The following is a 14,602-nucleotide window of genomic DNA, read 5'->3' on the forward strand; positions in this document are numbered from 1 at the left end:
ACCGGCGCCCGCTGACATCACGCCCGGCGCGGCCAATCGCGAGGCGGAGGCGGGGTCAGGCAGCGCCCCGCCCGTCGGCGGGGGCGGGGCGGTGCCGGGGAGGCAGGCGGAGCCCCGCCCCACGTGCCTGGGCGCGGGCTGCTCACGTGCGGGAGGCGGCCCGGGATGGAGGCGCGCGGGGAGCTGCGGGTCGGGTTCGTGGGGGCCGGGCGCATGGCCCAAGGGGTGGCGCAGGGCGCCGTGCGCGCAGGTAGGGCGCGGGGGGCGGCGCCGGCGGGAGAGGGGTGGGACTGCCCCCCCCTCCCCGCCAGCCCCCCCATGCTAGGGCCCCCCCCTCCCCGCCACTCCATGCGGGGTCCCCGTGTCATCAGCCCCTGCCCCACTGCAGAGGGCCTCCCCCGCACGAGCTGTCCCTGGGTAGCCCGGTGCCTCGCCCCAGAGGTGGCTGCATCTCAGCCCTGGGGTCCCTGTGTAACCGCCCCGCGGGGGCAGCTGCACGTGGGCGCTCCGCGACGGATCCCTGCGTGAGCAGCTGCCAGGCCCAGCCCTGTGTTCCAGAGCCCCAAGCCAGCCGTGGCCACGTCCCTCGGCAGGCCCCTGCTGCACCCCTCCTCCCGGGAGTGGCTGTGCGAACGGTTCCGGGATCGGTCCCTGCCGTGCCCAGCATCAGCACCCCTGCGGGGGGCGTCTCTGCGCAGGCCGGTTACTCCCCGGCGCTGGGATCCGATCCCTGGGGAGCGAGGGCCTCGCAGAGCTGCCTGGTTGTTCCCCTGGTGCTTGCCGCAGAGGTGTCACTTGTACCAAGGCCGTTCCAGGTCTGCTGACACCCGTGCCCTCATGTGGTAAAAGTAAGTTCCCTGCAATCACCTGGCATCGCTGCCCACAGAGCACACGGCCCCTGTTTGCCCAAGCGTGGCAAGCTCCTCCAGCAGCCATTAGCCTCTCCTCCGGCCTCTTAGCGTTTCACAGCTGTGGGGAATCTCACGCTTGCTGGCGGGCGCGCCACCCTTGGGCTGGTTTCTTGCCCCAGCCCGGTCTGGGTGACGGTTCCAAGGTTCAACCAGGTTTGTCTTGGTCTCTCGTCTGAGTGAGTTGGAGGCAACGCAGGGTTGTCTTGATGCATCTTAACGCAGCCGAGTCCCTCTTTGCTCTGTGTTTTAAGGAAAAGTCAAAGCTGCTAACGTCTTGGCCAGCGCACCGTCTGACAGGAACTTGGGCGCCTTCCAGGTGAGCGAGGGCAGGCTGCGTGCGAAACGTTGAGTCTCTCTTCCATGGGGCTGGAAGAGCTAATAGTGTCTTGATGTCTGGCAATGGGAGGCAAACGCAGTAGCGGTGCTTGATGCCACTGTGTTGTGATCCCATCAGATCCTGCAAGCTACTAAATTCCTGTGAAGAACACCCAGGTGCCCTGGGAAATGGGGCTGGTGGATTAGCTGGGGGGGGGCTTTCCCTTTGAGTCAGTGCTCAGCCCAGGACCCCAGCCTTGCAGTTTAAAGTGCACACCAGTAGTGGATGAAATGATCCTCAAAGGGCCCTTCCCCCCCGCACAGGGCTGAGTTTCAGTGTTACAAACCGTGTTAAGAGCAGGCGGGTGCTGAGTGCTGCCGTTGGACTGGTGAATTCCAGCCTGTCCCGCTCTGCCGGCCGGCCCTCTCCAGGCCTTTAACGGTGCCCCATCTCCTTGGGTGGCAGGATTTGGGCTGCAGGACGACACACTGCAACAGTGAGGTGCTGCAGCACTGTACCCTGGTCTTCCTAGCCACCAAGCCTCACCTGCTTCCTGGAGTCCTGCAGGAGATTTCTCCTGCCATTACCCGGGACCACATTATCGTGTCGGTGGCCGCTGGAGTCACTCTTCAGGCCCTGCAACAGGTGAGTGTCTGACGGTCCCTCTTGCCCCCTCCCACCCCCCGTTAAACTGTGAGGCAGCTGGCTGGGTGAGTGTCCGGGGCATGCACTTACGCGTGTGAAGGGTTTATATTTGCTTTTATACAATGGCCTGGATAAGAGGGAAAATGCCTGTAGGTAAAGAGAAAAGGAGTACTTGTGGCACCTTAAAGACTAACAAATTTATTTGAGCATAAGCTTTCATGAGCTACGGCTCACTTCATCGGATGCATTCAGTGGAAAAGCATCCCCTGTATGCATTTGATGAAGTGAGCAGTAGCCCACGAAAGCTTATGCTCAAATAAATTTGTTAGTCTCTAAGGTGCCACAAGTCCTCCTTTTCTTTTTGCGGATACAGACTAACACCGCTGCTACTCTGAAACCTGTAGGTAAAGAGCGCTCCAAATCCATGCAGCTCTCCAGTGAGTCTGGTTTGGGGGTGCAAGGGAGGGAGTTGCAGGGGGCATCCATCCCTTAAGGATACCTACCCTCTCCATCCCAGAGAGGCAGGGGGGTGTAGCAAGGGGGGTCCCAGTATTTTCACCTGGCCTGCTCTCCTCTTCCCCTTCTGCCACGCATGGACTATTGTTCTTGGAAGGGCGGTGCTTGCTACTTCCAGGTGTAATCCGGTCCATTGAGGTGTATGGGGCAGTGCACACCTCTCAGAGCTATTGTCCCAGGCTCTCTGCAGACTCAGGCAGCCATCCCTGTACCTGATATGCCCAGGTAATGTTTTCAAACTTCCCTTTGCAGTCAAGAGAGCTAGAGACTTTTATTTTTTTTAAGTGAAAGCTGAAAATGTGAGATAGGCCCATGTCCTGGGCCCCAGCTCCTGGAATCATGGGATTGTCATGCCTATGCCTTAATCCAGCCCTGCCAGGCTGCCATGTCCTGGTTGCCAGCAAGCAGATCAGTTTGTGCCAATCTCAGCAGAGGAGCCAAAGCCCTGGAGCTCAGCACAGGCATACGCCAGCCTGCTTGGTGAGATGCGCTAGCCAGCAAGCGTAATCCCTGGTGGCTCTGTGTTCCTTGTCATCAATCAGCTGACACACAGACCCCCCACCCGGGCTCAGCAAACCCTCCTTCCTAAGTTGCTGTCAATGGTTTTTTCCCCACCCACCTCCACTCCTCCCTGTACGATGTAAAAGGATTGCCACAAACTGAGTATTATCCCCTGTGCCCCTCTATCCTGACCTGCAGCCCCCCTGTTATCCCAGTCCTGGACCACACAGACACACACACCCCTTTGCTGCTGCCCCTCAATCCTGACCTGCAGCCCCTCGGCGATCTCAGTCCTGGCTTTCCCTGGCAATCATGCTGAGTTCCTGAGCTGCCTGGTGGGTTTCCCACACTGGAAGGGCTGGGTTAACCCTGCCAGGCTCATGTCCCCTGTGACCTAAGGCACATACTACGCCCTGCGTGGGGACCACTGGGCTGTCTCCCAGCACCTGTCCCCATCAGCAGCAGTGTTCTCCTGGTTTATTGTCACGACCGTCTCTCCCTGCAGCTTCTCCCTGCTGGGACCAAGGTGCTGCGTGTCATGCCCAACCTGCCCTGCATGGTGCAGGAGGGGGCAGTGGTGTTTGCCCGGGGGAGCTGTGCTGGGGAGCAGGAGGCCGCCCTGCTGAAGAGCCTGCTGTCCGCCTGCGGGCTGTGTGAAGAAACGCCCGAGTCCTACATCGATATCCACACGGGCGTGAGTGGCAGCGGGGTAGCCTACGTAAGTGCCCTTGCGCTGGGGCCAGCGTTTCTTAATGCTGCCCTCCAGCCCCAGGTATTTCCCGGTTAATCCTCTGCCAGCCCTGCCAGGGCAGGGTTGTTCCCTCCACCCTGGCCTTTCTGCAGCTGAATACAGTGCTCTGGGTTATCAGTCCTGACGCTTGAGGCTTCTCCAGTGGGCACCCTGAGCCCCCCTTTCTCCCTGAACGACGAATCCCTGGTGCCCTCCCCCATCTCCTGCTGAGCAGTGTGTGCTCATGCCCATGATAGACCCTCGGCTGCCTCTAAACCATGTGATCTTAGAGTGGGGCAGCCTGTGCCCCCTAGTGGGTTAGACAGCACACGGGGGTCCAGGGCTGCTACAGCTGAGCTTAGTCTAGTAACTGGTGCTGTTGCCCATAGAGACTTGGGAATCAGTGGTCTAATGGAGACCAGTTGGAGACCTTAGTCCCTTGCCTGTAACTTGCTTATCGCCCTTCATGGGCGTCTGATTTCTGCCAGGATCCGGATGGTGGCCAGCAGCTTTTGGAAGGGTCTGCTGGCTCAGCACTGCCAGGCTGGCTCCTGTATTAGGATGCCTCCATGTCCCATCCTCCGAAAGCAACAGCAGTATGATCTAGCTGTTCCCTGAATGTCGCCTTTCCCTGCTCCAGGTTTACTTGTTTGCTGAAGCCCTGGCGGAAGGTGCTGTGAAGATGGGCATGCCCAGTGCCTTGGCTAATAAAATTGCAGCCCAGACACTGCTGGTAAGTTTGGACTTTTCTCTCAGTCTTCAGATTCCCCTGCTTAACCCACCCCTTAATTGTCCCGTATTCCAGACCTGCCCCCTCCACCAGTCCCCAATGCACCTTTCTTCTGACCTGCAGTTCCCCCATCTATTCTGTCCTGGGTTCCCCAATGCAGCCTGCAGCACCCTCTGCTACTGCCCATGTGGCAAGTGCCCAGAAAAAGCCCTCAGTCTTAGGGAAAACTCCTGTATCACCCTTGTGCCTTGTGGCTCCATCTGCCTTTCCAGTAATTCCTTAACTGTTGCTGTCTTGTCGCACCTTGGTTCCTACCTCCGTAGCTTCTCTGACGGACTCTGCCATTTGAGCTGTGCTGTGATCAGCCAAGTGTGTTAGGGCTCCTCTGGGACCCGTAGGGGCCTTGCTGGTTGAGAATCCTGAGTTCCACCAGTTGCAGTCAGTGCAAAAGATTCCTGGGGACTCATCCAGGACGCGATGGGGCTGAACTGGAAGAAGCAAAGCCTCTTCGGCTGTCCTAGCATGGCCACCAGAGGGAGGCGGTGGCTGCAGCTGCACCGGACAGACCTAGGAAGAGTCAGTAACTGCCCCCAAAGTCCTTCCAGTCAGAGAAACCGAAACCATGGGAGCAGGATACAGCAAAGAGGTAGGATTGGTGTCATGCACAGACTGGGGAAGAGGGCACCTGGGGCCAGCTGCCCCTTAATCTGTGCATTACCAGCTGGCCAATTTCTTGTAGGCATCATATGCTCCAAGGCCAGAAGGGACCATTATCTAGCCTGACCTTGTGTTTAACACAGGCCAGAGACCTGCCCCCAAATAATTCCTAGTACATAGCTGTTAGAAACACAGCCCATCTGGATTTAAAAACCGCCAGTGATGGAGAATCCACCAAGACCCTTGGTAAATTGTTCCAATGGCCAGTTACCTTAATTGTTAAAAAAAAAAATGACTTTATTTCTAGTCTGAATTTGTCTAGCTTTAACTTCCAGCCATAGGATGGTGTTAGACTTTCCTCTGATGGACAGATGAGCCCATTATCAAATATTCTTTCCCCATGTAGGTACTTCTAGACTGTGATCAAGTCACTCCTTAACTTGCTCTTCCTCTGTCAGTCTATCAGTGTAAGGAAGCAGGTCAGCAATTTACAATGGGGTACATTAGCTGCATTACTCTGAAGAGAGTTTGGCCTGGTTCCCCTTAACTCTTGTATTAATGGCATTCACACCATGTATAACAACGGGAGGCAGCGCTGTCTAGCGATCAGAGCAAGGTGCCCAGGTTGGGGGTTGGGAGACCTGGGTTCTGTTCCAGTGGAAGTGAGCCAGCGGAAGAATGGGGAAGTTGCTTGCGTCTCTTCCTGGGAAGGGAGCAGTTTGGATGGAGCATGGTCTCCCTCCCCCAGCTTCCCAGATCAGAGGGCAGGGACACTTGCAGAACGCTAAGGCACCGCCCCCTGCCCACCCCGCTCTCCTCTGAGCCCGCCTCCTCTTTCAGGGAGCAGCAAAGATGATCCTGGAGACAGGGGAGCACCCGGCCAAGCTGCGCAGCGACGTCTGCACGCCTGGCGGCACCACCATCCACGCCCTGCATGAGCTGGAGAAGGGGGCGCTGCGGGCCACCGTCATGAACGCTGTGGAGGTCGCGACCGTGCGGGCTCGCGAGCTGGGCAAGAGATAGGGCCCCAGCCAGGCGGGGTGTTCCGGGGCGCCTGGCCTGTCTGAGCCACAGAGTTGCTGCCCACATGTGAATCTCCATCCCGTGATGGAAGGAAGTTTCCCAGGTTGTGCAGTGGATGTAGATCCCATTCTTCCCTCCCTAGGTGCCTCTCCCTGCCTGAGGGATTCCCAGCTCCAGGTCACCAGTGATCTCCTCTAGCCCCAGTCTCTCCCCATAGGGCCCGACTTCCCCACATGCGAGGCAGGGCCCCCTCGTGTTCCTGGCAGTCCCCCGACAGGCAAGTCAGAAGGGAGGGGCTTGACCAGCCCTGCCCCAGCCATGGGGACTTCACACTCATATCCATTCCATACGCATTGGCTGCTCTCTCCGGATGGTGCGTCCCTAATAAATAACGACAACAGCAGGACGTGGGAGCTGCTGTCCCTGAGTCGTGGCTTCTGCTTTCCTTTGGTTAGAGACGGTGCCTGTCTTCTGAAGGCAGCCTTGGCGCCAGGCTCGCTGTCTGCACGCTGCTGTTGGGGAAACCGTCCCAACCGGTAAAGTGCAGCCTTCCCGTCTGCCACCTGGTTCCCTGGTGACGATCCGATCCGCCCAGCGTCTCACGTGCTGGTGTATCTGGTCTGGTGGGGGACGGTGTGAGCAGAAGCTGGTTTATAGGATGCTCTTCCTGGGCTGCTGGCTCATGGAGCCTTGATGCAGCCTGCAGCTTCCCTCCCACTTTAGCAGGGAGGTGCAGCTCCCAGCAGCCCCTGCTCCCTCTCAGTGCCTGGGTGAGGGGGGAATTCCCTGTATTCCTGACTGTTTTCACTGGTGGGTGGGTAGGAAATAGGTAGCAGCAGGGGCCTGGGAGAGACCTCAAGCTCCAGCAGCCTGTTAGTGGCTGCACCAGCAGTCCCAGGAGAGCCCCAGCTGGCATGCGGCATAGGAAGCCATGCATTCCAGCAGCAGGCGGTGAAATAGAGCTGTACTGTGCCCTCCAAGGGTCTGCTGATCTCTTGGCTCCTCTGCAAACTACAGGGTTAATGGTGAAGTCATCACCACCTGCTCTAGTCCATGCAAGCTGGCCCCTGGCCTGAGGGCAAGCAGCAGTGGGCAAAGTCCTGGCAGGGCTGGTCAAAGCAGAATGCACTACAAGAGGAGAAGAAGCTGTTCCATGGCTGTAGGTTGTGTTAACCCTCCTCCTGCTGGAGTATTTTCAGTAAGGGGGGTTGGCACAAATCCTCCATGCACAGTAGCTCCTCCACTCTGCTGCAGGGCCAAATCTGTCACTGCGCACTGTCCTTGGCTTACTGTCAAACCGAAGTCAGGTAGCCCCCACAGCTAAATGCTTGGTGAAACCTGCTATTGACAGAAGCAGGGAGGGAGGCGGGTAACTGGGTCTTCTGGCAGCTAGAAGCGGGAAAGGGAATTTATCTCCTCCCTCCTTTGGGCAGCAGTGACAGTCGGGTAGGGCACCAAAGTTTATCTCCCCAGGCCAGCAAACCTGGACCAACAGCTCCGCTGCCCTATTGTCAGCCACTCCGTCTGGCAACAGTACCTTGTCTGGATGTGTGATAAAATGCCCAGCAGTGAAAGAGTTAACGATGACATGCAGAGGTACCTGTCGGGCTGTGTTCTGGCTCCACTCCCACCGAAACCTGCCTACCTGCTCCCTCAGAGAATGCACCCCGCGTGCTTTGGCCATCACAAGCTAATGCACGGAGGGCTTTTCCCTCCATGGCTCTCGAAGGCTGGGTGGCATGATTGTCCCTATTCTACAGCTGGGGAAACCGAGGCACGGGATGGCAAAGTGACACAAGCCAGGTAGGTATCAGAGCGTAGAGCTCTGATCTCCTGAGTGCTCTGCCTCATCTGGCAGCCCGGGTCTTGAGGCCTGCCACCCCACCCCTGCCTGGTGAGCTGGTCTCAGCAGGGAGCTAAGAGCCCCTCTCATATTAATGCAGGGGAACCCACAGCAGGGCAGCGAAGATCCTTCCTGGACTGTGACCCCCGTTTGCTCTGGGGTGGGGTGGGTAGGTGATGCCAGCTCTAAGCCGAGTGGTGAGCTGCAAACAGAAACCAGCTGTGCAGCAAGTGCGTTTGCCCTCGGCAATCGCTGACTGGCTGCGCTCCCAGCCCCTCAGTGCATGCCTCGGGGTCTGAGTCCGCTGTTCCCCTAGCACAATGCACGCCCCAGGGGAGGAGGATCTGCTGTGTGTGCCCCTTTTCCAAATGGCTCTGAAATGTGTTGCCTGCCCGGCTTCCCCCACCACTGCTCCCTCCACGGTCCTGGGACTCCAGCTATGTAATGCACCTTGGCAGGTAGGTGCTGTGGCAGGTGGCATCATGCAATATTCATATGGCTTTGGAGAATGACACAGATGTGGCCCGGGCCTCCATTTAGGGGCCTGAATAGATGTCCCTGCAAGGCTAGTTCCCATCTCATGTGCCATCCCCCACTCTGTTGGCTTGCTCTCAGCCATGCAGCCAGCCGGCTCTGTTCCACCCCGGTTTGCAGCCCTTCAGGCCGGTGCAGGCAGCTCCTGTGCAGGACTCTGAATGGGCTTCAGGCTGAAATAATGAGCAGAGTGAGGGAAAGGAATAAAGGGTACAGGAGGTAGGATGCAGAGAAGAACACCACAGGTGCTTGTGGGGCTGGAGGGACCATCTCAGGAGGAGATGGGAATCAGTATAGGGCAGGATCTAAAGCCCACTGAAGTCAATAGGAATCTTTCCATTGGCTTTTGTGAGCTTTGGATTGGGCCACCGAGTGGGGGAATTGCAGGAAGTTTGATTTTTTGGGGTCAGAGCAACACCTCCAGAGTAAGAACGGTGGGGGAGGGGATGAGGATCCATCCTCCCCCTCCCATGAGGTTGCACCTGGAGCTGGTCAGGAAATGAAATGTTTTTCATCTTTGTTAACATTTTTTTGAAAAGATTTTCAGGTTTTCATTGAAAAACAGGGTCATTGGGGGATATTGTTTGATTCCCCAGAAAAAAAATCAAATAAAAACTTCATTGGAAACCGACATTTCCTGCAGAAATTTATTTTATGAAAAGGTCATTTTCTGTGTAAGCCAACACCCCAACCCTGTACCTTATGAATGGAAACAATTGCTCAGTGCTGGCTGGCTGCATTTCAGGGGAGGGGGGGAGTGGTGAATGGGCTGTGGAGCTGAAGTTTTGTCATTCGGAGGGTCGTGAGCATGGCAGTATTTGATAGTCTTCTGTCTTTGCTGTGTGGTTAAAGAGGGCATCAGGCTAATGAGGTGCCTATATCATGGTATTTATAAGGAGGTTTGGAAGGGTTCGATTTATATCGGTAAATATAATTAATTATCAATTTCACCAAACACATAGTTTCTGTCCATTATCAACATTTACAGACAGGCAAAGTTAAAAAAAAAATACTGCCCGAGATTTTATTCGAATTTGAGTCATGGATATTTCCTTTGTATATTTTACCATGTGGTGTTCACAATTTGGGTTTTAACAGTTATGCAGATCTCGCTCTTTGAAGCTCAACATCTACGGTCATTAAATAATTATTGTCTGAGCCCCCTTTGAAACCTGCCCCCACTGATTTCCCACAAATGTGAAAATTTAAATAGATAAAAATTGGGGGAAAAAATGCTTAAAAAACTAAACATTGATATGTCCTGTTGAAATTGTAAAAAACCCAGAAGGCTTGAATTCTGCCAAGCTTAGTTGGAGGGCACTTGATCACTGGGGTTGCTAGGTTCTAGTCTCCAGCATTCATTTCTCTGACCCTTGGGGAAAGTTCTTAATTTTTTTGTCTTTAAAACTGAAAAAGTCAAAAGCTTCCCCCTCCCCCATTAAAAACACACACTGACTATTTGAGGAAAGGCAGAAGGATGGGCTGGTGCATGAAGTGCTAGGCTGGGACTTGAGAGATCTGGGTTCAATCCTTTGCTCTGCCATAGCCTCCCTGTGTAATCCATGGCAAATCTGTTCCAGTCCCCATTTGTCAAATGGGGAGAACATGCCTCGTTTTCCCACCCTTCATCTGGCTTGTCTATTTAGATTGTGGGCTCTTCAGGGCAGGGACTGTTTCTCATTGTGTGTCTGTGCAGCTCCTCACAGGGGTCAAGACTGAATTTCTGTTCTGCACAGAAATTCTTTGACCTCTTGAACAAGTTTTTGTTCCAAATTGGAACAGAATCTCAAAAACATGACATTTCCCAGGGAAAAGGACAGTCTGAATTTCTTTCATTTTGCTGCAAAATCAAACTGTGTTGGTTCAGTATCTTTCCGAATGAACTGGAGCAGCCAGCTGACTGGACTCCAGGGGATAGGTCTGGGTCCATAGCTGCAGAAAGGGTAGCCTAGAACACCGAGGGCCCTGGGCCAACTGGAGCTCCCACTTTTCCTGCTTGGTGGCAGGGGCCCTGGAAGCCCTGCAGTCCACCAGATGAGTGGGTTGGAGACCAGGAAGGTGCTTGCCGGAACCCTGCCTGTTGGTTCACTGGAAGTACGTCAGCCCACTACATCTCTGCAAAATTGGCATTTTCCAACAAAACTCCTGACCAGCTCTACTCCTAGCAGGATGGGGCACTGATCTCAGCTGGAATCCTTTTGCCCTGGAAATAATAATGAGAGGGCTTCTGAATTAAGGAGGAAATGATGGCTGGTTGCAAAGTGCTGAGATGAAATCAGGGGGATCAGCAGTAAATGGTAACTGTGGATTCTATAGCAAGTAGGGGCTGGAGAGCAGCTTGCAGGCCAAACTCAGCTGGGTCAGAGGAAGAATGCATTCCTTTCTAATTAGCAAAAAAAGAAAAGGAGGACTTGTGGCACCTTAGAGACTAACCAATTTATTTGAGCATAAGCTTTCGTGAGCTACAGCTCACTTCACTGGATGCATTCAGTGGAAAATACAGTGAGGAGATTTAATACTCACCAGCAACCACACAACAGAACCACTAACCCAGGAACCTATCCTTGCAACAAAGCCCGTTGCCAACTGTGCCCACATATCTATTCAGGGGACACCATCATAGGGCCTAATCACATCAGCCACACTATCAGAGGCTCGTTGACCTGCCCATCCACCAATGTGATATATGCCATCATGTGCCAGCAATGCCCCTCTGCCATGTACATTGGTCAAACTGGACAGTCTGGACTTAAAAGAATAAATGGACACAAATCAGATGTCAAGAAGTATAACATTCATAAACCAGTCAGAGAACACTTCCATCTCTCTGGTCACTCGATTTCTGACCTAAAAGTGGCTATTCTTCAACAAAAAGACTTCAAAAACAGACTCCAACAAGAGACTGCTGAATTGAAATTAATTTGCAAATTGGATACAATTAACTTAGGCTTGAATAGAGACTGGGAGTGGTTTAGTCATTACACAAAGTAAAACTATTTCCCCTTGACAGGTTTCAGAGTAACAGCCGTGTTAGTCTGTATTCGCAAAAAGAAAAGGAGTACTTGTGGCACCTTAGAGACTAACCGATTTATTTGAGCATAAGCTTTTGTGAGCTAGAGCTCACTTCATCGGATGCAACATCCGATGAAGTGAACTGTAGCTCACGAAAGCTTATGCTCAAATAAATCGGTTAGTCTCTAAGGTGCCACAAGTACTCCTTTTCTATTTCCCCTTGTTTATTCCCCCCCACCCCTCCTCAGACTTCTTGTTAACTGCTGGAAATAGCCCACCTTGATTATCACTACAAAAGGTTTTCTTCCACCCCACCCCACCCCGCCAACTCTCCTGCTGGTAATAGCTCATCTTAGGTGATCACTCTCCTTACAGTGTGCATGATAAACACTCATTTTTTCATGTTCTCTGTGTATATAAATCTCCTCACTGTATTTTCCACTGAATGCATCCGATGAAGTGAGCTGTAGCTCACGAAAGCTCATGCTCAAATAAATTGGTTAGTCTCTAAGGTGCCACAAGTCCTCCTTTTCTTTTTGCGGATACAGACTAACACGGCTGCTACTCTGAAACCTTTCTAATTATCGTTGCCCTGGAGATCCTTGGACACAGGGAGGTAGCTGGTGCTTTAAGGCCCTCTCTTGTTCTGCACTAGACTGAATGTCCTCCAGTGAGAGGCATCGGAAAACACCAGGGTGCAGGGAGGAGAGGGGGGCAGTGAATGGAACTCCAGCCCAAAGCAAGCACAGAAAGTCTTCTATTTCATAAGCAAACGCTGTGCAGCAGCCTTTGGCTCACATGCTATAAATAGATATAATTGCATATTCCCCTTCTTGGCTTGCAGGCAGGCCAGCGGTTAGAATGAGTTCGATATTGATATTCCAGCCCGGGGGCTGAACGAAAACTCACCCAGCTAAAGAAAAATAGTCTTATGAGCACATAAAATCCTGAGGTTTGCGGGGAGGACTCAGCGGCTGTGATTATTTACATTTCCCTTTTAAGGCACCGATCTAATGGATTGGTTCATGGCACGTGCTACCCCGGACTTTGTAATGTCGCAGAGGCAAGTGTCTTTCGGAGGGGAACAGCTCTGGTTCCTGGTGAGATCCATAAGCACCTTCTGCTAAGGGGAAGCAGTTTGATTATTAAGTGACACGATCACCCCAGGTTTGAATAGATCTGTTCTCCGCATTCCTAGCAGCCCCCTTTTGCTGAACCAAGGACCTTTCTTTTGCAGCATTTAAGGCCAGAGGGGACCCTCAAGTCTGACCCCTATTAAATGTTTATGTCGTTCCCCCTGTATTGACCCCAATAACTTAGGTCTGACTAAAGCCTTTCAGTCCTGGGAAGCCTAAACTGAGGCCTGCCGCAGGCAGAGAACAGGAGAGACCAAGGCGGCGTCAGGGCCTGAAACTGATCAACTTCACCACGAATTCTGGTGGGACCTGCTGCTGCTGTTCACCGTGCTGCACGTGACACAGACGTGTGTAGACACATGCTGCAGTTCAGTCACAACTTTTTGGGCTCACTAGCACTTGCTGACACGAGAGGGAAAGAATCATTCCCACAACATCAGCAATCGCTGCGGGACCTGTTCTGGCCTGCATTCTACAAGAGGTTGGACCTGATAGACATACTGGGCCCTCAGACTCTGTGAATCAAGAGAGCTCCTGCCCATTATGATCATCTGGTTTCCAGTGCAGAAGGGTTAAACCAGGGGCGGGCAAACTTTTTGGCCTGAGGGCCACATCGGGTTTCCAAAATTGTATGGAAGGCCGGTTAGGAGAGGCTGTGCCTCCCTAAACAGCCAGGTATGGCCCGGCCCCCTATCCGATCCCCACTGCTTTTTGCCCCCTGATGGCCCCCCGGGATCCCTGCCCCATCCACCCCTCCTCATTCCTGACTGCCGCCCCCCCCCCCCGGGACCCCTGCCCCATCCAACCCCCCTTCTCCCTGACTGCCCCCGCTGCCCCATCCAACCCCCGTCCTTCCTGATTGCCCCCCCAGGACCCATGCTCCCATCCAACCCCCCTGTTCCCCACCCTCTGACCTCCCTGACCCCTATCCACACCCCCACTGCGACCACCACCCTGAACTCCCCTGTTCCCTGCCCCCTCACCACGCTACCTGGAGCACCGGTGGCTGGTGGTGTTACCTTCGTGCTGCCCAGAGCACCAGGACAAGCAGCCGAGCCGCCTGGCTGGAGCTAACCGCGCAGCACAAAGCACCGGGTCAGGCCACGGCTCTGCAGCCCCGCTGCCCAGAGCATTGTGCCGGTGGCTCAGTGAGCTGAGGCTGCGGGGGCGCGGGAACAGGAGGGCAGGGGACGGGGCCTAGCTCAGGGGCCGGGCTGGATATGGTCCGTGAGCCGGTTTGCCCACCTCTGGGCTAAACTACCTGGCTGATTTTCCTGCTCACACCCACATTCGCTGTGCTCCACCCACATCCTTGCTGAAGTAGCTTAGTGTCATCCCCATTTTACAATGGGGAAACTGAGGCAGAGAAGGGCAGTCACTTGCTGAAGCTTGTGGGTTCCTCATCAGCGCCTCCCAAATCTATGTTTCTGGCAGTGCAGCAAATCCCCTGGCTGTGAAAGTGGCATTGAACAGAGTAGGAAGAAAGAAAAGGGGCCTGGCCAGGCCAGCCCTAAAGAAGATGGCCCATAGGTTCTTCTTCTCTTGGGTGGCCTTGACTCACAAGAGGTGATGAAGCTGGTCAGCTGAGATGGACTTTCAGCTTTCCCTTACTGCATCCTCTTCAGCCTGCCTAATGCTCTAGCCCACCATATGGACCCACCCTCCCCATCAACCAGTCTCACATGGCTGACCCAGCCGCCCCCCTGCCATTTCATCCAGCAGCACCCAAACCCTACAGCTCCTGCTGTGTCCCAAGCGGGAAGGGGCAATACCTGTGCGCACCCACACCCCCCTGCAGCCGCAGGGGCCAGCACTGCCAGGAAGGAGAGGGGACCGAGCTGCTGCAACTGACAGGAATGCAGGTGGTGGCTCATCAGCATTAAAGTACAGCCTTGCAGGGAGTGGGTGCGTTTGGGGAGGGCAGTGCAGTGCTAGCAAAGGGAGGAAGCTGATGCCTGAGAAATGCACCTCCCTAGGGCCTCTGGTATATGACATTCATCCCAGATCAAGCATAGGATATGCTCTGCCTGGGGACCAAATCTTGCCAG

At 54.4% G+C, this 14,602-nt stretch overlaps 1 protein-coding gene across 1 annotated transcript; it reads left to right on the forward strand.

Annotated features, from left to right (window-relative positions):
• The first annotated feature begins 126 nt into the window (after positions 1-126).
• Positions 127-9,039, forward strand: PYCR3 (pyrroline-5-carboxylate reductase 3). The gene is made up of 6 exons (XM_077809698.1): positions 127-250; positions 1,163-1,227; positions 1,693-1,872; positions 3,395-3,607; positions 4,260-4,352; positions 5,847-9,039. The coding sequence occupies exons 1-6, from the start codon at positions 166-168 to the stop codon at positions 6,027-6,029; spliced, it is 819 nt and encodes a 272-aa protein (XP_077665824.1). The 5' UTR covers positions 127-165; the 3' UTR covers positions 6,030-9,039.
• Positions 9,040-14,602: the final 5,563 nt, after the last annotated feature.

The sequence above is a fragment of the Eretmochelys imbricata genome, chromosome 2 (assembly GCF_965152235.1).
Source record: "Eretmochelys imbricata isolate rEreImb1 chromosome 2, rEreImb1.hap1, whole genome shotgun sequence".
Lineage (NCBI taxonomy): Eukaryota > Metazoa > Chordata > Testudines > Cheloniidae > Eretmochelys > Eretmochelys imbricata.

Bases quoted from the DNA above. Each gene is read 5' to 3' on its own strand.
- PYCR3 (XM_077809698.1), top strand. From the start codon at position 166: ATGGAGGCGCGCGGGGAGCTGCGGGTCGGGTTCGTGGGGGCCGGGCGC. The intron at 251-1,162 runs GTAGGGCGCGGG...CTGTGTTTTAAG, and splicing joins GCAGGGCGCCGTGCGCGCAG to GAAAAGTCAAAGCTGCTAAC. The intron at 3,608-4,259 runs GTAAGTGCCCTT...TCCCTGCTCCAG, and splicing joins GTGGCAGCGGGGTAGCCTAC to GTTTACTTGTTTGCTGAAGC.